Genomic DNA, 24,871 nt, shown 5'->3' with positions numbered 1-24,871 from the left:
CGTGGAAAGGAAAAAATGAATGGGGCCATGTATCGTGAGATTTTGAGTGAAAACCTCCTTCCATCAGCAAGGGCATTGAAGATGAAACGTGGCTGGGTCTTTCAGCATGACAATGATCCCAAACACACCGCCCGGGCAACGAAGGAGTGGGTTTGTAAGAAGCATTTCAAGGTCCTGGAGTGGCCTAGCCAGTCTCCAGATCTCAACCCCATAGAAAATCTTTGGAGGGAGTTGAAAGTCCGTGTTGCCCAGCAACAGCCCCAAAACATCACTGCTCTAGAGGAGATCTGCATGGAGGAATGGGCCTTAATACCAGCAACAGTGTGTGAAAACCTTGTGAAGACTTACAGAAAACGTTTGACCTCTGTCATTGCCAACAAAGGGTATATAACAAAGTATTGAGATAAACTTTTGTTATTGACCAAATACTTATTTTCCACCATAATTTGCAAATAAATTCATTAAAAATCCTACAATGTGATTTTCTGGATTTGTTTTTCTCATTTTGTCTGTCATAGTTGAAAAGTACCTATGATGAAAATTACAGGCCTCTCAACTTTTTAAGTGGGAGAACTTGCACAATTGGTGGCTGACTAAATACTTTTTTGCCCCACTGTATTTCTGAAACACTGATAGTTTGGTGAAAAAGTGACTATGATTTTGTGTGTTGTTGTTCAATCAGATGTCAGCCGGGAGGGGTAGTCCTACGACTTTGTGACTGATCAAGAGGAGTTGCTCACAGGTTTTGACATCTCCAATGCAGTTACACCTCCGACACAGCCAAAACATCAGCTATGACACAACCAAAATATCAGCTATGTGGGTGTCGGCTATTGCCAGTTGACACTTGATCTAATCAAATCTAGGCCTTAGTCAATTGAAAATGTGCTTAGAGATTTGAAACGACTGCCTTTTTGATGATCTATTTTGAGTTTTGTACTAAGAGTTGTAAAAATGTACCACATACTTGTGAAAATTGCACCAAAAGGATTAAAAAAAACTAATTGGGGAGGATGGGCTCATAGTAACGGCTGGCACGGAATCAATGGAATGGTATTGAACTCATCAAAAACATGTATGATACCATTCCATTCACTTGAATCCAGCCGTTATGAGCCATCCTCCCCTCAGCAGCCTCCTGTGGTTTGTGTGTTTCACATGAAAGGGTATGTGTATGCACATGTGCCCACTCATTTATCAGTAGAAATGTGACTTAAAAGCTCTGAACTATGTAGCCAACATGAAAAGCATATCAAGGGATGGTGTGAGTGCATGTTTGAATATTGTTTCATCTGTTCTGTAACCACATACCCCCTGGGTAAAATATATTTATGCTCCTCTTTCAAATGTAAATTCATATGGGTTTGATTTTGGTGTGTGAACTAAAGTGTTATGGTCAAATGTAGCCAGCTTCTTGAGTATATAGCTTCTTGAGTGAACTATGCAAATGGTGTTTGATATGAACGGTGTTCATTTCAATTCATTTCCATAAAAGAACATGAAGTGAAAATGTCTCCTAATTAGGAGGGTAGCTAATCAAAGACTGTGTTTTCAGTTCTCTATTGGAAAGAAAGCAAGAAACAGTCAGCGGCTACAGAAGTGTTACCAGTGGAACTTCCATAGGAATCAACAAATGAGTAAATCTTTGATTCTTACTTGCACATAAACTATTGTTTGCCTAGACGTGTATTGTTTTTGCATAATAATAGCCTGCATGCAGTGAGGGTGTAGATGAATGAGATTCAGCTTCCCTTTGAGCCAATGGCAGCACTGGTATCGGCCCATCGCTGTCCGGTAACTAAACGCCTGAGGCTCAATACCAGGTTATACAGTATATTCTTATACACTGAGTGTACAAAACATTAGGAACACCTTCCTAATATTGAGTTGCATCCCCTTTTGCAGTCAGAACAGCCTCAATTCATCTGGCATGGACTCTACAAAGTGTTGAAAGTGTTCCACAGGGATGTTGTCCCATTGTTGACTCCAATGCCTCCCACAGTTTTGTCAAGTTGGCTGGATGTCCTTTGTGTGGTGGACCATTCTTGATACACAAGGGAAACTGTTGAGCGTGAAAAACCCAGCAGTGTTGCAGTTCCTGACACACTCAAACCGGTGCACCTGGAACTTACTACCATACCCCGTTCAAAGGCGCTTAAATATTTTGTCTTGCCCATTCACCCTCTGAATGGCACACATACACAATCCATGTCTCAACGTTTAAAAATCCTTATTTGACCTGTCTCCTTGCCTTCCTCCTACACTGATTGAAGTGGATTTAATAGTTGAGATCAATAGGGGATCATAGCTTTCACCTGGATTCACCTGGTCAGTATATGTCATGTAAAGAGCAAGGGTTCCTGTTTTATACATTCAGCGTACGTCACCGTTGTGTGCTTTAAACTGCAATGCACAAAATAACCACCAGAGAGCTCTGTGGGGCTTTGTATGCCAGGCCCATCAGTGAGTTTTAGATTAGTGAACAACTTCAACGTGGATTTGTTTTTTTCAAGCAGTCTGACCCATCATTCTTAAATGTGGAAGACTAACTGCTTGACGTCTGGCTCAGAGCAAATCATGCTCATCGAACACTGAGGTCAAATAACCCACTCTCTGTGACCCAAAACAGTATTGGTCTGCTTATATTATGAATCAAGTAATTCAATCACATTTTACCAGTCTAATATAGCCTATTACTCACAGACCATTGAGACCATTGAGAAACTGACTTGCATGGTCATCATTGTTTATTTATGAAAAATCATTTGGGTATTGGGCAATAGTTTGGTAGCCTGGACTATCGGGGGACTCGGGGAATGGGATATGAGTCAAAACCAAGATACTAGTCTGTGCAAGGGTTCTCTACATGTTTCTTGCAGCGAAGTTAAAAAAAAAATATATCAAACGCCAGAATTAAGTGTTTTCGATGTATCTCTCTATTTGTAGAGATAATCTGCACATTTTACAATTATCTAACAATAAGGTTGTGGAAGAACCAATTATTCGTACGTCTCAAACAGAAGCTTGTCAATTTGCTATGTCATGAAACACACAGACAGAACCACACCTTGCTTTCTCTCGTGCACTTACACCTGTAAGGATGGATTACTATGGCAACAGGTTGCCACTGGCAACGAGATAGCCTACTACATCACTTTGGTGGGAGTGAGTGAGGGGGACGACAAAAGCTCTGGGTGGATGAGCAGGCAGAAATATTAACAGCTTGAAAGAAAGAGATTGAAAATGGAGAGCAGGGTATGTTTAGATAAAATGCTTGTTTTTGTTTTTCTCGCAAAATACTGAAAAATATGTGGCTATTCATAAATGTATTGCCTTTGGTGCGCGCGCTGACGGAATTTCCCGCGCTCTTCTGATACAACAGGTAAGCGTCACGCCATCTTCTCGCTAGTCTAAAGTAGGCCTAATACATTAATTATTTTAAATCATGTTTTGGTCATTTATTTTAGCGTTTCAATGCCATGCTGCTCATTGAGTGACAGAGAAAAACCTATTTTTGTGTCATTTTGGCACCTGCGCACAGGCGAGAGAATGCCTTGAATTTTCCTTTTATTTTCCCAATGTTGCCCTGATACAATAACACTCTATCAGAAAATAATTCTAATAGTCTATAAACTCTTATAAAACATATTAAAATAAACATTTATTTAAGGGTGTGTCCTGTTTTCTAAAAATAGCTTGTTTTCTATTTTCAAAATGGTGTGGCTTGTCAATGCGCAACACGTGCCATTCTGTCACATTATTTCAGAAGTCAGTCGATCCCAGGCAAATATGTGTTTGTTATGAGATATAGCCTAGAATATGCATTCTGACACTGTAGAATCAATAACAAACGTATGGAATCCATCATACCATACTATTATTCTCTCCAGTTTGACTAATAAAAATATATATTTAATTAATGCTGTTCACAGCCCACCCTACAAAATGACACTAGAAGTCAGCTGTTGAATTGAATAGTAAGTCATAAATCATACCAAAACTCATTCTCTTGCCACTTTGATAGTCAACTCTGTTCATGTCTACACAGGCATGAACAATCATATTCTTTAATGTGTCAACTGCCTCCCTGATTTTTTTTTGTAACCGAGGACAATGCAAAATGGTCAAGTAAATGTGAGGAGACTTGATTTTATATTGCCTAAAAATGCGGTTGCTAGACTTAATTGCTCAACAATAGTACCTTGAAGGGACAGAATTAAAGAACTGAAGAAGGTAGCCTATATCAAAAGCACTGCTTAAACATGTTCTCTCTTTTTTGTAGTCTAAATTATTAATTTAATCATAGATGGATATTAGATATTAGATGGATATTAGCTTCAATTCATCAACAATTATATTGTATTAACTAATATCGATACACATCAGACTGAATTTTTGTTTACCGTAAACCAGACATTCGTTTTGGTTCCTTTTCCTTCAGCTGTGCTTACTGCCACATCATCTGTCACTTTCCTCTAGCAACACAATAAGTCAGCAGGGTGAAATATCATTCTTGAGTCCTAAGTGTGATGGATTACAAGATGTTCATCCTCTGCCCGTCACAGAGAAGCAGGGTTGAAGGCTTCTCTCCCGAGAGTCACTGGCAGAGATATGTCTAGAACAACGGGCTCTTTCGTCTTCATCCTCACCATAAGCCATCACATAACACTACCGGCTTTGCCTGTCATCCCCTCCCAGGTGACGTTCTCAATCTCTGTGACAACGCTTAATGCTTACAGAACCATGAGGCCTAAATCCAGCCCAAAAGAGCCTCTTAAAGCTCACAATCGAGAGAGCAAAACATTCTAACAGTGTTGCTGCTTGGAGCCTGAACTATTCAAAGCATTTAAATCTTGGTCGGGTGAAATTAAGAGGTGAAAAATAGACCAAAGTATTGGCATATGGGCTACTAACAGCTTACTACACAACATACACATATGTATACTGTAGCAAGGAAAGTAATACTGTCTCCCTGGCATATTAAATAATTTATGCAGCATCATACAAGACATTTTTGGACTCACCTTGTGATGTGCTCACTTGAACAATTTTGTCATCAAAGTCTGGCATCCTCTGGATTTATTGTGCTTTCAAGACAACTGGAAACCCTGGGGGGGAAAAAATGGTTGAATCTTGTTGATGTCTGTGATTTTAAGGTTGTAGCTCTAGATAGAGGCTCAAATTCCGGATTTACAATTCCGAGTTGGATGAAAGTTAAAAACGTATTTTACCCGAGTTCCCAATTGTCTTGTACTCACTAAAGTCAGATTTTGCAGTTCTGAGTTAACAGTTGTTTTGAGCACGGCACAAATCTTGCTTCATTAACAGCATGGCCAATTTTAAATGTTTATAATTTTAAACTAGGAAAAGAGACCCTTAATCTTAGACTTGGGACCACACAGCCACAGCCACTCCAATGAATTGCAGGCTAATGATTGCTTTGCAGTACTTCTAGTTAGCCGCTGATTCCTTCCAAACCACTCATTGTTGAATTTGCGATTTTCAACTTGTTCTGTAATGTTTATGTCCAATGGGCGATGGGCGATGAGCACCGATGCATTCTATCTATAATTTCTCTTCATTATTTCTCTTCATATGACAAGGATTGAAAAGGATTTGCCAGTAGATTGTCGACTTGATTCATGATGATGACTGCTAGCTAATATTTTGAAAGTATGATGTTGACCTGATCAGTTCATTAAAGCTACTGTATAACGGGACTTGATGTCATTTTATCTGTGGCCAATGACCTTGAGCATTCTTGGATGGTCACTTCTAATGTAACTCTATGTACCCTTAGACTTGGTGGTGACGTAGTGTCCCCATGAGTGACAGAACACTGAGCCAATCACGGCACAATGCTCCATATTTTCTGCTGGTTTGCCCCACCACCACAGAAAGCACTAAGCTAAGCTGAAACACCTGCATTTTGGAGCTGCCTTACTCAAGAAAACAAAAAAGAGACCATGTTTGTATGCGGCTTAATTAACTCAATTATATATTTTTTGTTGCATTATTTGCAAACTGATATGTGACACGTATTAATGCCAAAATAACATGCAAAACAGGCAAGCCCCACCTGCCCTGAATGACAGGTAGCCACTGATTATATACATTGCATTTACTCATATTTGATTGGTTTGGCTTTCACTACAGGAGCCACCAGTGCTCCAGTATCTTACCACATCTGAAAGTGATTATCTGAGGAAGGCAGGAGGAGCAGTGACGAAATGGATGAGGGGTCCAGGATGGCTGAGGGGAAGGCTGCCTTTGTCTTCGTCCTCCTCCTCTTCATCGCCCTGGCCTTGCTCATCGTGCGCTGCTTCCGCATCCTGCTGGACCCATACCGCAGCATGCCCTCCTCCAACTGGACAGACCACACGGAGAAGGACACGTTTGACTACCGCATTGTCTAAGGAGGACCTAAGGAGCTCCCTCGACACTGTATTGCAGTGTCCTTCTCCGTGTGGAGAAGGAGCTCCCTTGACACTGAAGCACTGTCAAATATTGCAATGCTCGAGGAGCAACTTTGTTTATCCATTTTGCCCAAGGACCACATGCTGTATGACTGCTGGTGCCAAACCACCAGTGGCACCTTTGGATTAGAAGCAGCCTTCGAGCATGCATCACCTAAAACCTTTCTTTGTCTGCTCTATTGTAACATGTTGTATCAATTGCTTCACCAATTACTGCAGTCATAAGCAGTAATTGCCAGCCCTTATTACCCTAATGACAACACATACGAGTGATTCCATATGAAACCAGGACAAAAAAGGACATAATTTTGCAGATAAAAAAAAAGATTTTATCCATAGAATGGTCCTTTGTAAGAAAGATTGTTGACATATATTTGACATATATTTGACATTTGTATCTAAAAGCATAATTGAGAAATAATTTATCTAAGTTGTCATATTTATGACATTTTGGCCTTTCCCAGGAGTCCTTAAATGTGCATGATGTGCAATGATGCAAGTAAAAGGAGGGCTGTGATTGGTTACATTGCCTGCTGTGCCAATTTCTCAATATGAAACGGTCAATAAAATTAAAACTAGCAGAGATCCCACCATGGAACTTTGATATGCCCCTAGAGTATATTATGTTCAACAATATATTGAAACATTTTCAATATTCATGTTTGTATTTTTAAATATTAATATATTATATAAATATTATATAATATAAATATTATAATATTATATAAATATATATGAATGTACAAAAATGTTATTGAAATCATAATACTACTCATATTACAGAGCAAGCGTTAAAGTTTAATATGACACCAATTTTAGCTTTTTAGCATCTACAGAGGAAAGATTGTGGAGTCTTACAGGAGGCCTGGGTAAGGCAAAAATGCCATAATATGGCAACTTTGATTTAGTAATTCTCAGTTATGCTTTCCTCCAAAGGACCATTCTATGGATTAAATGTTGCGAAAATCCCTAAATCATGGTATTTTATTTGTTCTGGTTTCATATGGAATCACTTATAAGGAACATCTTCTACCAAATGGCCAACACTTCTACCAAATGCCTAACACTATAGGCATCATCTAAGGTACCTGCTATCATATCTAACTCCCGAAGACACACTCCAGGCTAACTCGTTGCCACTACTATTGCATTATTTCACTACCCCATCCCCTTAACCCTTTACTGCGGTGGGCTAAACTAGGGTCACACAGTGTTTCTTAGTAGTCTTAAACAAATCTACTCAGAAGAAATGTATACACCTTATGCACATGGTTATGGGTTTAAAAAAATAAGACAATTTTACCAAGTCAGATATATAGTTGAAATGTATTACATTTTGAGTTTGCATCCCAATATTACATTTTATATACATCACAGAATACTGAAATATAACACAACTGTTTGACATAGCAACACTGGATGTTTATTAATTATGAAACTATGAGAAATATTAATAACATTCCACCCATGAGACCACTTTTGGTCATTTGACTGCAGGAAAGGGCTACAGGTGCTCTATGCAACAGTTCCTCCTGCAAATAGGCCTACATTTCAATTGTGTACTTGTAGTAGTAAAGGAATAAAACTCCATGTAAGAACAAGGAAAACATTTGAATGCTGCTTGAAGCTATAAAGTTGCTTGTTTGCGGCAAGGTCCTCAGTATATAAACAGTGTATCCTGTGGAATTTTTGACTTCAATTGTCCACTTTGGCCAAGGTACAAAATGCACAAACAATCAATCAAGCATCGCTCAAACAAAAATACACTTACACAGAAAAAACAAATGTAGTTACATTTATGCCAACCAGCGCCTTGTGCACTCACAAAGACCCTGACCCTCATTGAGCTGGTTGATACTTTTTGAAATTGGAAGAGAGATATTTCCTTTAACATCAGCCAGCCTATAACATAACATTGATATCCATATCTTTGTCACCCAGGTTCTTTGTTTTCTTGCCATCGTGGAAAGAGAGGTAGACAATGTTTCAAAGTATCCTTTAAAGAGACTTCATTGTTTTTCGGGAGGCTTCAATGGGCCTTAGATGTTTGATGTCAGCAGTGGGATAAGTGTTAACTATTCAATGTCTGCAATCAAAAAAATGACAAATCACTTTTAATGTAAAGGATCCAGAGTCATAAATCTAAATGACCAAATGAGGTTTATTGAAATGTTTACTGTGCCGTAACTTGTGCCTAATTATGAACATCTGGATGAGTCGAAAGATTCATTCCAGTAGTTCTGTCGTAGATAACATCTTGCTATAGTTCTATGTAATATCCTTTTCATATCTGAAATAAAATAAAGCATATCACTGCCTACAGATGGCATGTTAGCAGTGTGCTACATCTGAACAGATTATCACACCTTGGACGATCCCTTTATGGACAATGTCTGTGGCTCTTTCTTTGGGCAACTACTTAACTGTACGCCTTATAGAGTAGCATGTTTACAGATAGTCAATAGATGACAGAAAAATATGTTATGCACTTCAAGCAGATGTCATACACCTACCAAATGAGTGTGCTTTCACACTTTGACATGTGATGTTCTTGTGATATACTGTGGCCTTTTCCTATCACAATGTATCAGTTTAGTGGTACCTTTCTGTGCACAAGTGTCTTTGCATGTTTATGCAAAGTTTCCCCTCCAAGCATGTTGGGTGCTTTACGCATGTTGATGCTGCTGTTATTTAGTTGGTACAGTACAGTATTCACTGTCAACGTTTGAGCCTTCTTTTGAACATGTATTATGCTTGCCTTGAGCCTCTTTCCTTTCATAATAAAAGTAATTACGATGCATTGCCTTTTTAGTTTCTTGTTTTAAGAAGTCAAACATCAGATGAAAAGTTAAGGGAAAAAAACATCATTATTTTTTATTATGCCCTCTCCAAGCTCATGATACGGGTAAAAACATTAACACTTTCTCTTTAACACATTCTCAGTTTGTGGCAGGGGTAGCTTGCAGCCATCTGTATCATTTGTGTGAACCCAAGCGCTTTGTCTGGCTCTCATCAGGCCAATAGACACACCTGCTATTGCTCCAGCCGCAGGCAAGGGCTGCTCTTTCGACCGAGACGGATCCAATACCATGCAGAATAACAATTCACTGTGACACACAAATGGGGTGCCTTGATATATATAATTATCGTATAAACAGACAGTGATGGGGAACCTATTTAATATTACATCTAAAAACATTTATGTACAATCATTTTGTGAAATATTAAAACGCTTGTGTAAAGCAATAAGCAATTGTTATTGTGCCATTTAGTACAATGCTGTTACATATCTTTCAAAAAAGCTGTAGAGGTCTTCGGTAATTCATATAATCTATTTTTGATATTGACAACACTTCTGTTTTTCAAAGATACACATACACTAACATTGGAACATGGATACAAACCCTTTGTGTGTCTTCCTGCTAGAAGCAGGCATTCCATTCCCATATTCACAGTCTACTACAGTAATTTGACGTTCTCTGCACATGTTAAGGACATAAACTGTGGTGATCAATAACTATCAATTATCAATAACTGATAAATGTACCCATTAATTACATGAGCATTTTAAAGGCACAGTGCAGTCAAAAATCATTGACGCACTTGATAAAAATTAGCAAAAATTAGTGTATAAAATAAATAATTCAAATATTGAGTTACAGTGCCTTGCGAAAGTATTCGGCCCCCTTGAACTTTGCGACCTTTTGCCACATTTCAGGCTTCAAACATAAAGATATAAAACTGTATTTTTTTGTGAAGAATCAACAAGTGGGACACAATCATGAAGTGGAACGACATTTATTGGATATTTCAAACTTTTTGAACAAATTAAAAACTGAAAAATTGGGCGTGCAAAATTATTCAGCCCCCTTAAGTTAATACTTTGTAGCGCCACCTTTTGCTGCGATTACAGCTGTAAGTCGCTTGGGGTATGTCTCTATCAGTTTTGCACATAGAGAGACTGAATTTTTTTCCCATTCCTCCTTGCAAAACAGCTCGAGCTCAGTGAGGTTGGATGGAGAGCATTTGTGAACAGCAGTTTTCAGTTCTTTCCACAGATTCTCGATTGGATTCAGGTCTGGACTTTGACTTGGCCATTCTAACACCTGGATATGTTTATTTTTGAACCATTCCATTGTAGATTTTGCTTTATGTTTTGGATCATTGTCTTGTTGAAAGACAAATCTCCGTCCCAGTCTCAGGTCTTTTGCAGACTCCATCAGGTTTTCTTTCAGAATGGTCCTGTATTTGGCTCCATCCATCTTCCCATCAATTTTAACCATCTTCCCTGTCCCTGCTGAAGAAAAGCAGGCCCAAACCATGATGCTGCCACCACCATGTTTGACAGTGGGGATGGTGTGTTCAGTGTAATGAGCTGTGTTGCTTTTACGCCAAACATAACGTCTTGCATTGTTGCCAAAAAGTTCAATTTTAGTTTCATCTGACCAGAGCACCTTCTTCCACATGTTTGGTGTGTCTCCCAGGTGGCTTGTGGCAAACTTTAAACGACACTTTTTATGGATATCTTTAAGAAATGGCTTTCTTCTTGCCACTCTTCCATAAAGGCCAGATTTGTGCAATATACGACTGATTGTTGTCCTATGGACAGAGTCTCCCACCTCAGCTGTGGATCTCTGCAGTTCATCCAGAGTGATCATGGGCCTCTTGGCTGCATCTCTGATCAGTCTTCTCCTTGTATGAGCTGAAAGTTTAGAGGGACGGCCAGGTCTTGGTAGATTTGCAGTGGTCTGATACTCCTTCCATTTCAATATTATCGCTTGCACAGTGCTCCTTGGGATGTTTAAAGCTTGGGAAATATTTTTGTATCCAAATCCGGCTTTAAACATCTTCACAACAGTATCTCGGACCTGCCTGGTGTGTTCCTTGTTCTTCATGATGCTCTGCGCTTTTGACGGACCTCTGAGACTATCACAGTGCAGGTGCATTTATACGGAGACTTGATTACACACAGGTGGATTGTATTTATCATCATTAGTCATTTAGGTCAACATTGGATCATTCAGAGATCCTCACTGAACTTCTGGAGAGAGATTGCTGCACTGAAAGTAAAGGGGCTGAATAATTTTGCACGCCCAATTTTTCAGTTTTTGACTTGTTAAAAAAGTTTGAAATATCTAATAAATGTCGTTCCACTTCATGATTGTGTCCCACTTGTTGTTGATTCTTCACAAAAAAATACAGTTTTATATCTTTATGTTTGAAGCCTGAAATGTGGCAAAAGGTTGCAAAGTTCAAGGGGGCCGAATACTTTCGCAAGGCACTGTACTTTCATTTTTGCTCATCTTTATCAAAGTTGTCAATAATTTCAGAACCCACTGTATATTTACACACTATAAGATTGGAATAATATTATGAAATTATGAAAATTATGTTAAGGGCACTTTCATTGTATGAGCTGTTTGAAAGATGCAGGAAATGTCAGCCTGTCAGTGGGATGGAGTTTTGGCCTTCCATGGTGACATCACCATGCGGTTAATTAGTTAATAGATCAATAAGAAAGAGAGTTCCAAACCTCTGCCAATGACAACTAATTTTCAGTTTCCCCCTCCCATACACCAATCGGTGTGTTCATTGGCTCTTTAAGGTCTACGACACACACTCAGCCACTTTACATACAGTTGAAGTCGGAAGTTTACATACACTTAGGTTGGAGTCATTAAAACTTGTTTTTCAACCACTCTACAAATTTCTTGTTAACAAACTATAGTTTTGGCAAGTCGGTTAGGACATCTACTTTGTGCATGACACAAGTCATTTTTCCAACAATTGTTTACAGGCAGATTATTTCACTTATAATTCACTGTATCGCAATTCCAGTGGGTCAAAAGTTTACATACACTAAGTTGACTGTGCCTTTAAACAGCTTGGAAAATTCCAGAAAATGGTGTCATGGCTTTAGAAGCTTCTGATAGGCTAATTGACATAATTTGAGTCAATTGGAGGTGTACCTGTGGATGTATTTCAGGGCCTACCTTCAAACTCAGTGCCTCTTTGCTTGACATCATGGGAAAATCAAAATAAATCAGCCAAGGCCACCACAAGTCTGGTTCATCCTTGTGAGCAATTTCCAAATGCCTGAAGGTACCACCTTCATCTGTACAAACAATAGTAAGCAAGTATAAACACCATGGGACCACGCAGCCCTCATACCGCTCAGGAAGGAGACACGTTCTGTCTCCTAGAGATGAATGTACTTTGGTGCGAAAAGTGAAAATCAATCTCAGAACAACAGCAAAGGACCTTGTGAAGATGCTGGAGGAAACAGGTACAAAAGTATCTATATCCAAAGTAAAACAAGTCCTATATCGACATAACCTGAAAGGCCGCTCAGCAAGGAAGAATCCACTGCTCCAAAACCGCCATAAAAAAGCCAGACTACGGTTTGCAACTGTACATGGGGACAAAGATCGTACTTTGTGGAGAAATGTCCTCTGGTCTGATGAAACAAAAATAGAACTGTTTGGCCATAATGACCATCATTATGTTTGGAGGAAAAGGGGGGATGCTTTCAAGCCGAAGAACACCATCCCAACCGTGAAGCACGGGGGTGGCAACATCATGTTGTGGGGTGCTTTGCTGCAGGAGGGACTGGTGCACTTCACAAAATAGATGGCATCATGAGGGAGAACAATTATGTGGATATATTGAAGCAACATCTCAAGACATCCGTCAGGAAGTTAAAGCTTGGTCGCAAATGGGTCTTCCAAATGGACAATGACCCCAAGCATACTTACAAAGTTGTGGCAAAATGGCTTAAGGATAACAAAGTCAAGGTATTGGAGTGGCAATCACAAAGCCCTGAACTCAATCCAACAGAAAATTGAAAAAAGTGTGTGCGAGCAAGGAGGCCTGCAAACCTGACTAATTATACCAGCTCTGTCAGGAGGAATGGGCTAAAATTCACCAAACTTATTGTGGGAAGCTTGTGGAAGGCTACCCGAAACGTTTGACCCAAGTTAAACAATTTAAAGGCAATGCTAGCAAATACTAATTGAGTGTATGTAAACTTCTTACCCACTGGAAATGTGATGAAAGAAATAAAAGCTGAAATAAATAATTCTCTCTACTATTATTCATTTCAGACATTTCACATTCTAAAAATAAAGTGGTGATCCTAACTGACCTAAGACAGGGAATTCTTACTTGGATTAAATGTCAGGAATTGTGAAAAACTGAGTTTAAATGTATTTGGCTAAGGTGTATGTAAACTTCTGACTTCAACTTTATATGCACTGACTTCATTTCATTCCCAAAAGGGGCCTTTTTAGTTTTTCTGCTGTAATCTATTCAAGTTTATTTAATGGTCTGTAAACAGTTTTCTCGGGAAGAGACACCGATGTACTATGGTACATTGCTGAAACCATCACAGCTGTTTTAACAGAATAGATACTGTTCATGTACAGCTAAGCACTTAAAACAATTGCTTGTAATTTTCCTGATTGGTCACCAGGGACATCATTGTGAAATGCATGCTATAAATAGAAGTAAAGTTAGATTAATTTATTCAAGTTTCCTCAAGAGAAAATATGAAATAAAAAAAAACTCAGGTTCAACGAGGCAAGAAAGAAATGCTCCGTTCTAATAATTACTTACAGAAGCTATATGGTGAACCTCATTAAAGCTACTCCGTCAGGACTAATTCAAAACACATAAGATTTAGATTGTTTTATATGCCTGCAGGTATACATGGAGTGTACAAAACATTAGGAACACCTTAATATTGAGTTGCATACCCCTTTCGGGGCATGGACTGTACAAGGTGTCGAAAGCGTTCCACAAGGATGCTGGCCCATGTTGACCCCAATATTTCCTACAGTTTTGTCAAGTTGGCTGGATGTCCTTTGGGTGGTAGACCATTCTTGATACACATGGGAACCTACTACCATGCCCCGTTCAAAGGGCACTTAAATCTTTTGTCTTGACCATTCATCCTCTGAATGGGACACATTCACAATCCATGTCTCAAGGCATAAAAATCATTATTTAACCTGTTTCCTCCCATTCATCTACACGGATTGAAATGGATTTAAGAAGTGGCATCAATAAGGGATCATAGCTTTTACCTGGATTCACCTGGTCAGTCTGTCATGGAAAGAGCAAGTGTTCCTAATGTTTTGCACACTCAGTGTATGTAGATGCATTGTTTGTCGATGAACAATAGTCATATAATAAATAATCAAAAAGGACAAGTAACATGCATGGATAGAATAACAATACGTGCTTATTTATTGAATTCTAAAAATACATTTGTTAAGAAAGGGGTATTCCACATAAAAAACAATCCAACATTTTCTCACTAACATTATTTTGTACCAAAATGTTTATTTATTTTTCTCCTAACCAACTGGAAGATAACCCCTGATAGTGTTTCTTTATGAACATTATAAAAACACATAGCAGAACATAGTGCCAAACTAACTAGCCATCAAAGAGAGCATATGTAAACAATATTTTTCTGAGAGTATTAGTTTAAACTGGACTGTGATGACAGATCAATGTCTATTGACAGACGCTGGTCTATAGAGTGTAATGCTTTAAAATGACAAAAGGAACAAAAATAAGAGCTTAAGAATAACAGTGACTTACACATTAACTCTAAAATCTAACATTACTTGGAACAAAAAATGAAAACCTACAGTATCTTAATGTCTGAGTGGTCTGCAACTAAAATAGTACTAAAAGAGGATATTTAAGACTGAGATTTAAGAAAGCTGGCCAACTACCAAAGAAACACTGATATTTCACACATCGACCTCATCCACACATGCGCAAACACTCACACATTGAGGTACGCAAATAACTACAACTTAGCCAGCCTTGGACAACCTTTTCGGAAGAATCAGATACATTTTCTCAGTTAGCACTATACACTTGAGCTAACTTGATTCTACCATTTTAAACATGACGCTGATGACAGGAACCAGAAATGCTGTGGATTGAATATCCTATTTAGAATGTGTTGCAAACCTTATTCTTAGGAGAATGAATGCAGTGCAATCAAACCCACATTGCAGTATTTACACTCCTATGCAAACATACCTTTTCTTACTTTCTATAAATTTACAGAATGGTTTGTACACTGTGGAGCCATCTGCATCCTTAACTCCTCCCACATGGCTCAGCGTTAGCTTACAAGTGCTCGCCAATGGCTTCAAAAGTATTGTAAGTAAATAAAATAATCTCAAAACCTAGTTACAAATACAAGTACAACGTTATTGTTCTAAAATAACAAACAAGTAATAAATGTTTATATTAATATAAAAGCATAAAACAAGACATCATGAGAGAACACCAAGAGCACAGAGGGACACTCGACTACCGCCTCCTCCCACGTCCTCGTCCCCTCCCTCTCCCCCGTTTGGGGGTTGTTGTGACCTTAGTTGAAGCCTTCTCTGTTTCCTCGGTCTCATCCACTGTTATCTGTTCTCCCTCCCCTGAATCCAGCTCCTCCTCCACTTTAACCAGAATGGTGTCTTCCGGAAATGGGACGTCCTCCTCCCCTTCCACTTTGTCTTCCTCTACAACTCTCTCATATGTCTCATGTTGTTTTTCTATTTGGACCACCTCCTCCTCTACCTCCTGGACACCTGTGCTGGTAGAACCAGTAGCATTGCTTGTATTGTTGCTCTGTTGTTGCTCTATGGCCTCCTCTAGTCGGAGGCGGTACTGCTCAGCCTCCTGCTCCTTCTGTAGGAGCTGTGTGCGGTACTCCTGGGCCTTCCGGTTGGCCTCCTGCAACTGCTTCTGGAGCTGCTCCCGACTGCTGTCCCCTGACTTCGCTTTCTGAGAACGATGGACACATACAGTAAGAAGAGAGAGACAATTTCAGAATATTATGCCAAGCAACAAACATGGGGACCATTGCTGACCTTTTCTTTGGGTCTGGTTAGGATGACTGCAGGCTCTATTCTCCTCTTGCGTGCCGGAGAGGGATAAGGCTCCTGTTCTACCACCTCCTCTGTGATCTGACCAGCCGGGACTGCCACCACTACAGAAACAAAACACAAGCTCATGAATGCATTCATTGTAATGGCTTGAAAAAGGCTGACATGAGCACAATGTAAACTAAATACATATACACTCAGTGGCCAGTTTATTGGGTACACCCATCTAGTACCAGGTCGGACACCCCTTTGCCTCCAGAACAGTCTGAATTCTTCAGGGCACAGATTCTATAAGTTGTGGCATTCAAATGTTGCTTAATTGGTATCAAGGGACCTATCAAGAGGCATTTTCTTGTTTTTATCTGATAGGAGTGGAACCCAGTGTGGTTGTCTGCTGCAATAGCCCATTCGTAACAAGGATCGACAAGTTGTGAGTTCAGAGATGCCATTCTGCACACCATTGTTGTACTGTGCCGTTATTTGCCTGTTTGAGGCCTGCCTGTTAGCTTGCATGATTCTTGTCATTCTCCTTCGACCTCTCTCATCAACACGTTTTTTGCCCACAGGACTGCCACTGACTAGATGTTTTTTTTTGTTGCACTATTCTCTGTAAATCCTAGATACTGTTGTGCTTGAAAAGCACGGGAAAAGCCATTTCTGAAATACTGGAACTGGTGAGCCTGGCACCGACAATCATATCATGCTCAAAGTAGCATAGGTCATCTCAGCGTTCAACACCATAGTACCCTCAAAGCTCATCACTAAGCTAAGGAACCTGGGACTAAACACCTCCCTCTGCAACTGGATCCTGGACTTCCTGATGGGTCGCCCTCAGGTGGTGAGGGTAGGTAGCAACACATCCGCCACGCTGATCCTCAACACTGGAGCTCCCCAGGGGTGCGTGCTCAGTTCCCTCCTGTACTCCCTGTTCACCCACGACTGATTGGCCAGGCAAGACTCCAACACAATCATTAAGTTTGCAGACGACACAACAGTGGTAGGCCTGATCACCGACAACGACGAGACAGCCTATAGGGAGGAGGTCAGAGACCTGGCCTGGTGGTGCTAGAATAACAACCTATCCCTCAACGTAACCAAGACTAAGGAGATGATTGTGGACTACAGGAAAAGGAGCACCGAGCACGCCCCCATTCTCATCGACAGGGCTGTAGTGGAGCAGGTTGAGAGCTTCAAGGTCCTTGGTGTCCACATCAACAACAAACTAGAATGGTCCAAACACACCATGACAGTCGTGAAGAGGACACGACAAAGCCTATTCCTCCTCAGGAAACTAAAAAGATTTGGCATGGGTCCTGAGATCCTCAAAAGGTTCTACAGCTGCAACATCGAGAGCATCCTGACCGGTTGCATCACTGCCTGGTACGGCAATTGCTCGGCATCCGACCGCAAGGCACTTCAGAGGGTAGTGCGTACGGCCGAGTACATCACTGGTACAAAGCTGCCTGCCATCCAGGACCTCTACACCAGGCGGTGCCAGAGGAAGGCCTGAAAAATTGTCAAAGACCCCAGCCACACCCGGACTGTTCTCTCTACTACCGCATGGCAAGCAGTATCGGAGTGCCAAGTCTAGGACAAAAAGGCATCTCAACAGTTTTCACCCCCAAGCCATAAGACTCCTGAACAGGTAACCAAATGGTTACCCGGACTATTTGCATTGTGTGCCCCCCCACCCCCTCTTTTACCCTGCTGCTACTCTCTGTTCATCATTATTGCATAGTCACTTTAACTATACGTTCATGTACATACTACCTCAATTGGCCCGACCAACCAGGGCTCCTGCACATTGGCTAACCGGGCTCTCTGCATTGTGTCCCACCACCCTCCCTTTTTACGCTACTGCTACTCTCTGTTCATCATATATGCATAGTCACTTTAACCATCCCTACATGTACATACTACCTCAATAAGCCTGACTAACCGGTGTCTGTATATATCCTTGCTACTCTTATTTTCAAATGTCTTTGTATTGTTGTATTATTTTTTTACTTACCTACACACACGTTTTTTTTTGCACTATTGGTTAGAGCCTGTAAGTAAGCATTTCACTGTAAGGTTGTACAACACCTGTTATATTCGGCGCACGTGACAAATAAACTTGAATTTGATAGGTCACTCATTTTGCCCATTCTAGCAGTCTACAGCTGCAACATTAACTGAATGCACCGATGCCTGTCTATCTGCATTTTATAGCAAGCCACGGCCACGTGACTCAATGTCTGTAGGAACCATTTGTGAACGGGTGTGGCTGTTCACAAATGGCCAAGTCCTAGACTTGGCACTCCGATACCGCTTGCCATGCGGTAGTAGAGAGAACAGTCCGGGTGTGGCTGGGGTCTAATAAACTGGCTACCGAGTGTATAAATGGCTATATATGGCTGTGGTTTCCTACTTACTTTGCTGCCCCTGCATAGTGACAAAGAACTGCTGTCCAAGTCCCGCTGGCTGCAGGTTGCCGTGTTGGTCCGTCACTATGGTGATGACCCTCTGACCTCCATCGCCCACTACATGCTGAATGGCCGAGTCCACAGAATCTGCAGCGATCGCATCCTCAGATTTGCCTGTGGGAAAGATAGAGTTACTTACCATTGCAGTCTAAGAACTATAATACAGATCGTGTTAGCCCTAACTTTTAATTGTAACATGAGTAGCTCAGAGTAATTTGTAGTGTTATCCTCATGGTTATGCATAGACATCACTTACCTGCATTGTTACCCATGGGACCGGAGGCTTCTGCCAGGGCTGCCAGTGTTGCCAGGACTGAGGTGGTAGAGACAGATTCTCCTGGGATAATAAGTCAATGCAAAACCTCAATCAAGTCATCGTATTTAGAAGTGTCTTGGGTGAGGTCAGGTGGTAACTAAGATTCCCCCATTTATATCAATTATAAATGTCAGTGAGTTATACTATATTTGATGTACCTCTATTTAAATTTGTACCTAACTTACTGTAACCAGTGCTCCAGTTGCCCATACCTGACTTGGCGGTGGTGTTGACGAGGTCAGAGAGGTTCACGACCCCAGCAGAGGAAATGATGAACTGGGGCTCTGGGTTCATGTTCACTTGGTTCTGCATGCCATCCTGTGTACATACACAAAACACACCTTGAAGATGTTATTTAACAATAACAGACAGTTCATCCCACAACAGTTCAACCTTCAGGGTCTCAACACGTGCTACATAAACCAGCGATAAGAACACATACTTGCATGTGTTTAGATCCCCCCCCCCCCCCCCGTGTTCACTTCCCTTCTTATACAGACAAGGGCATTTTCATGAAAACAAATGAACATCAGAGCCATATACATACAAAACACACACACACAGTCCCTTCACCTGTAACAGTATCATGAGCTCAGTATTGCTGGTGTCCATGGCAATGTCAAAGGGCGTCTTGTCAAACTTGCTGAGGGAGTGGACGTCTGCTCCATATTTGAGCAGCAGCTCTGCCACCTCTCTGTGACCGTGCTGGGCCGCCCAGTGCAGGGCTGTCATCTTCAGCATGTCCTTAGCGTTGATGTCCGCTCCGCTCTGCTAGGGAGTACAGCACGCCCCACAGTGGTGGAAAAGAGATAGGAAAGTGAGACGGGTAGCCTAGATTCCAAAATGAGGGTGGTGAACATTCAACATTAATAAAATAATCAGTCACTTTACTAAAAATAGAACTGTTATGTTTTTCATATAAACTGCTGAATACTGTCAGCTTTACATTTGGTTGCCCTTACACTGACTAGCAGCTCCACTATATTGGAGTGGCCCTCCGTGGCCGCCATGTGGAGTGGGGTCCTGTCCACTTTGGTCCGGGCATCCCTGCTAACGCCTGCTCGAAGGAGCACCTCAGCAGTGGAGTGGTGTCCGTACTGAGCCGCTAGATGGAGCGGGGATGTCCCCAGCTAGAACACACAGTTTGGTTTATGAGGACCCAGTCCCTACACCACTGTGTCTGGATTGTGTGAAAGAAGCCAGCACTGCAACATAGGTAGATTTGTGATGTACCGCAAGATATCTGAGGAACAATATCTCTGTGTTAGGCTACATGAGGTGAGTGGATGTGAGTATCCCTACAGTGAGACCCTTACCCAATCAGTGGTGAAGGGAGCTCCATTAACCATGAGGGTCCTGACATCATCATCCAGCCCTGCCCGTGCAGCCTCCAGCAGCCGCTTCCCCAGGTCAACCAGTGACATCTACTGGGAGACAGAAAGAGTGCTTTTGTGTCAAAACAGTGTCAAAACAGTAAGACAACCCTCTTGAGTAATATAAGCCAGGCATTGCTAAAAAGTCTAGAGAATGTTTTTTGCTGCCAAAATAGTATTGTTTATGCTCTGCGAAACATGTTGCATCAATGTGTTTTATTGGTGTAATGTTGATGTTGTATTGAAGGAAAAATTGCAGTACTAGGAAATATTCCGTTTTTGTAAATGTGAAGCAATCGTAGTCAGAACACATGTGAAATTGTGGCAGCAATAAGAATCAACTTGGCAAAAGTGAAATTATTTATTTTGCTAAAATACAAGTGTCAAGTCACATGCTAGCGGAAGAAACACTGACTGAATGATCGCACAGTTAATTTAGCTGGGCTTGAACTTTTCTCGTCAGCTAGTAATACATCTAATAAAGTAACAATCAACACTATATGCTTTGATACTTGGTTGGTGTTATGTTCCGGTGGAAGTCGAATATGAAACTACGGATGTCAAAGAAGTGGGCACCAAATCTGGCTCCTTCCACATCCGCACTATTATTGTTAGGTAGCTAACGTTAGTTACTAGCATTCAGAACTGAAGATGGCTTTGATTTTCACAAGACATAATCAATAACATCTTAATAGTATTTCGCGTTTGGGGTATTTAGCTACATTGCAAGATAGCTAGCTAGATAGACATCTAACAATGTCAATGACTTCGTTTTACAAGTAGCTAGCTCGTTAGCTTAACGTTAGATAGCTAGCTAAGTTGCAGAGCATTTCTACACGGTTTGTTATTTAGCTACAGCTAACTATGGATTCGACTTTCAAGTGTTGCTTACCTTAGAAAGTCGTTCGCTAAAAGTGCAACTCTTCTAATGTGTGCCGCTGAATGTGTGTTTATTACACTTTCGTAACTTTGCTAGACAGCTAAACAAATATCATAATATTTATATTTTTTGCAGAATCAAATATGGCGGCCAGGCACACCGGAAGTGGTAATAGTATGTTGTGTGCAGCAAAAATGTTCCACAAATGTTCCCACGCTCGAACATGATGATAAAATACATTAGTATAAGTTTAAAAAATATATACTATTATGTCATGTAGTTATTGACTAACCAAAGATACTGAATATAGCTAGATGTTTCAAATTCAAACCATCTAGTGAAACAAGTAGTCTGATCTAATATAGTGAACTACATTTCCCATAAACATTTGCGCACTGGAACATTCCTTCTGGCGTCACGTCCCTTAGCGTCCATCGTTTCCTGTTGAAGTGTAAAGGGAGACATGACACAGTTGTTTGGGGATGATAAGAAACAATATATAGAAATCCACTGAATTAAAAACTGCTGAAGTGATATTTAAATTGAAGTCACTTTAACTCAGACTCGGTGCAGTCGCTGGCCGCGATGGAGGCGGTCCCCCGTATGCCAATGATCTGGCTGGATCTGAAAGAGGCAGGGGAGTTCGAGTTCAGCCCGTCGGTGAGGCAGGTGAGATGGGTGGGGGAGTGGAGCAACAGGGCACTGCCGTGCGGTTGAGATCGGAAGTCAAGCAGACACGGATTACGGAAGATAATCATACGTATCGAGCACATCTAGACAGTTGTTAGCATCAAGTAAAGGTAGTTAACTAGCTCGTATCTGGTTAACTGTGTCAGCCATGACAATCGCCTTTGTTTACAGTTAGCTAGCTAAGTTGATAATTAGTTAGCTATTTATGTCAACATGTAGTTAATGTGTCAGATACCCCAGTCACAACATAAATAAGCTATAGTAGAACTAGCTGTCTTGGTTTCTGTGCAGGCCTAATAGTCTAGCTAGTTAGTCTATAAAATAATGATGTCATTGTCACATGCACCCTGGAATATTTTGCTTTGATGTAGAGGCAAGTCTGGTAGATTGGAATCCTATATGTTCACACCTCTGTCAGTGATCATTAAGGGTGGGAAAAAACATGGTAAAAAATAGCCAAGACATTCAGAAATTAGTGCTGGAATGAGTTAAAATTAGAGAACAGCAGAGTAACGTTAGGTAAAGGGTCATAGTGGAGTCAGGATTTTTTTCTGGTCATGTGATCCGGCCAGGGAAAACTCTAACATAGTCATCATAACATACTTCTGAGGAAATTCTCCCACACACCCATTACAATTACGTCTTATGCCTTATGATCCTATCTCCTTTCTTCCTCCTCCACCTCATGCTCCAGATATTACTAGAGGACCTTTGCCCTCTCTAGTCCTTCTTTTTTGCTGCCTTAGTCCCAGATCAATTTTCTAGCAACGTTTGTCAATGACATTCAATGAAGGTTACGATTTTTATCATAGCAGTGACAGATTGCTTATCTGGAAAGAAAATTAAGGATAACAGTCCATGGGAAAGGAGGAGAAAGAGCTGGGATATGAATGGAGAGAGAATAATAGAGTTTCTTTGTTTAGGCTAGCAGTGCAGCTGGAGTTTTGTAACAGGACAATCTCTGTCCTGTTGAAGCACAATACTGATAGACAACCGTGTGTTATTTATTTGGCTATGGCAGACAAATATATTTTGTTTAAGGAGGATATTATGTTGGAGATGTGTGTGGCTTGTAATAAGGACAAATAATGGTCTCCTTTACCTCCAGACTGTGGCTCCAGTGAGTCTGACTATAAGTAGCTGCTTATTAGAGAGGCTCATCACTGACCGGAGAATACTTACCACAGCAGGGCATGATGGGATTGCTCCAGAGCCATTTGGAGGCCTACTCCTCCCAGTCCAGCCAAAAGGGTCATAGACAATCATGACAAGGGAATGTTGATAAGATTCAGGATTCAATGTTAAGACAGATTGATCATGTATGTCATCCAGGTTCAAATTTAGCAGATTACATGTGATGCAGGTACAGTGCATTTGGAAAGTATTCAGACCCCTTGACCTTTTCCCACATTTTGTTAAGTTAGCCTTACTCTAAAATGGATCAAACATTTTTTTTCACTCAATACCCCAAAATCACAAAGCAAAAACAGGTTGACATCTTTGTAAATTCATGAAAAAACTGAAATATCACATTTACATAGGTATTCAGACCCTTTACTCAGTACTTTGTTAAAGAACCTTTGGCAGCGATTATAGCCTCAAGTATTTTTGGGTATGACACTACAAGCTTGGCACACCTGTATTTGGAGAGTTTCTCCCATTCTTCTCTGCAGAGCCTCTCAAGATCTGTCAGGTTGGATGGGGGGTGTCGCTGCACAAGTATTTTCAGGTCTTTGATCGGGTTGAAGTCCGGGTTCTGGGTGGGCCACTAAAGGACATTCAGAAACTTGTCTCAAAGCCACTCCTGCATTGTCTTGGCTGTGTGCTTAGGGTTGTTGTCCTGTTGGACGGTGAACCTTCGCCCCAGCCAAGGGTCCTGAGCGCTCTGGAGCAGGTTTTCATCAAGGATCTCTCTGTACTTTGCTCAGTTCATCTTTCCCTCGATCCTGACTAGTCTCCCAGTCCCTGCTGCTGAAAAACATCCCCACAGCATGATTCTGCCACCACCATGCTAAACGGTAGGGACTGTGCCAGGTTTCCTCCAGACGTGACGCTTGGCATTCAGGGCAAAAAGTTCAGTCTAGGTTTTATCAGACTAGATAATCTTGTTTGTCATGGTCTGAGAGTTCTTTAGGTGCTTTTTGGCAAACTCCAAGTGGGCTGTTGTGCCTTTTACTGAGGAGTGGCTTCCGTCTGGCCACTCTACCATAAAGGCCAGATTGTTGGAGTGCTGCAGAGATGGTTGTCCTTCTGGAAGGTTCTCCCATCTCCACAGAGGAACTCTGGAGCTGTGTCAGAGTGGCCATCGGGTTCTTGGTCACCTCCCTGTCCAAGGCCCTTCTCCCCTGATTTCTCAGTTTGGCCGGGCGGACAGCACTAGGAAGAGTCTCGGTGGTTTCAAACTTTTTCCATTTAAGAATGATGGAAACAACTGTGTTCTTGGGGACCTTCAAGGCTGCAGAAAGGTTTTGGTACCCTTCCCCAGATCTGTGCTTTGACACAATCTTGTCTCAGAGCTCTCCTTACCATTCCTTCAACCTCATGGCTTGGTTTTTGCTCTAGTGCATTGTCAACTGTGGGATCTTATATAGACAGGTGTGTGCCTTTCCAAATCATGTACAATCAATTGAATTTACCACAGGTGGACTCCAATCAAGTTGTAGAAACATCTCAAGGATGATCAATGGAAACAGGATACCTGAGCTCAATTTCAAGTCTCATAGCAAAGGGTTTGAATACTTATGTAAATAAGGTATCCGTTTTTAT

General features: G+C 41.0%; 2 protein-coding genes and 1 long non-coding RNA gene across 8 annotated transcripts in view; 2 read left to right on the top strand and 1 right to left on the bottom strand.

Annotated features, from left to right (window-relative positions):
• The first annotated feature begins 3,147 nt into the window (after nucleotides 1–3,147).
• On the top strand, nucleotides 3,148–9,276 carry LOC110487099 (uncharacterized). Its single transcript, XR_002468177.3, has 2 exons — nucleotides 3,148–3,382; nucleotides 6,157–9,276. It is a non-coding gene; the product is annotated as an uncharacterized LOC110487099 (long non-coding RNA).
• A 5,424-nt stretch (nucleotides 9,277–14,700) lies between these two features.
• LOC110487062 (GA-binding protein subunit beta-1) lies at nucleotides 14,701–21,593 on the bottom strand. 6 transcript variants are annotated; one of them, XM_090196600.1, is made up of 9 exons: nucleotides 21,428–21,593; nucleotides 20,479–20,586; nucleotides 20,125–20,292; nucleotides 19,736–19,930; nucleotides 19,375–19,480; nucleotides 19,103–19,183; nucleotides 18,796–18,960; nucleotides 16,367–16,485; nucleotides 14,701–16,280 (listed from the first exon to the last, which is right to left on the bottom strand). In XM_090196600.1, the coding sequence occupies exons 2-9, from the start codon at nucleotides 20,584–20,586 to the stop codon at nucleotides 15,813–15,815; spliced, it is 1,410 nt and encodes a 469-aa protein (XP_090052726.1). In that variant the 5' UTR covers nucleotides 21,428–21,593; the 3' UTR covers nucleotides 14,701–15,812. The 6 variants fall into 6 exon arrangements, with proteins under 6 accessions (XP_090052726.1, XP_021414681.2, XP_090052714.1 ...); XM_021559006.3 differs by having other exon boundaries at nucleotides 20,479–20,589; nucleotides 21,428–21,571; XM_090196588.1 differs by having other exon boundaries at nucleotides 19,736–19,933; nucleotides 21,428–21,563.
• A 160-nt stretch (nucleotides 21,594–21,753) lies between these two features.
• LOC110487053 (tyrosine-protein phosphatase non-receptor type 23) overlaps nucleotides 21,754–24,871 on the top strand; it is a 29,111-nt gene continuing 25,993 nt past the window's right edge. Inside the window, exon 1 of the mRNA XM_036945753.2 lies at nucleotides 21,754–22,084. Within this exon, the coding sequence (XP_036801648.1) occupies nucleotides 22,001–22,084 (84 nt within the window). The 5' untranslated portion in view covers nucleotides 21,754–22,000. The remainder of the gene's footprint in view (nucleotides 22,085–24,871) is intronic.

This window comes from Oncorhynchus mykiss, chromosome 2, assembly GCF_057628025.1.
Source record: "Oncorhynchus mykiss isolate SJ-2025 chromosome 2, ASM5762802v1, whole genome shotgun sequence".
Classification (NCBI taxonomy): domain Eukaryota; kingdom Metazoa; phylum Chordata; class Actinopteri; order Salmoniformes; family Salmonidae; genus Oncorhynchus; species Oncorhynchus mykiss.
This window is presented reverse-complemented; position numbering and strand designations above follow the sequence as displayed.

What these genes read in the sequence shown, in the direction of transcription:
- LOC110487062 (XM_090196588.1), bottom strand. Translation starts at nt 20,586, where the DNA reads ATGTCACTGGTTGACCTGGGGAAGCGGCTGCTGGAGGCTGCACGGGCA. An exon ending in CAACACCACCGCCAAGTCAG is followed by an intron (nt 19,184 to 19,374) that starts GTATGGGCAACT and finishes TTATTATCCCAG; the next exon opens with GAGAATCTGTCTCTACCACC. An exon ending in TCCCATGGGTAACAATGCAG is followed by an intron (nt 18,961 to 19,102) that starts GTAAGTGATGTC and finishes TCTTTCCCACAG; the next exon opens with GCAAATCTGAGGATGCGATC.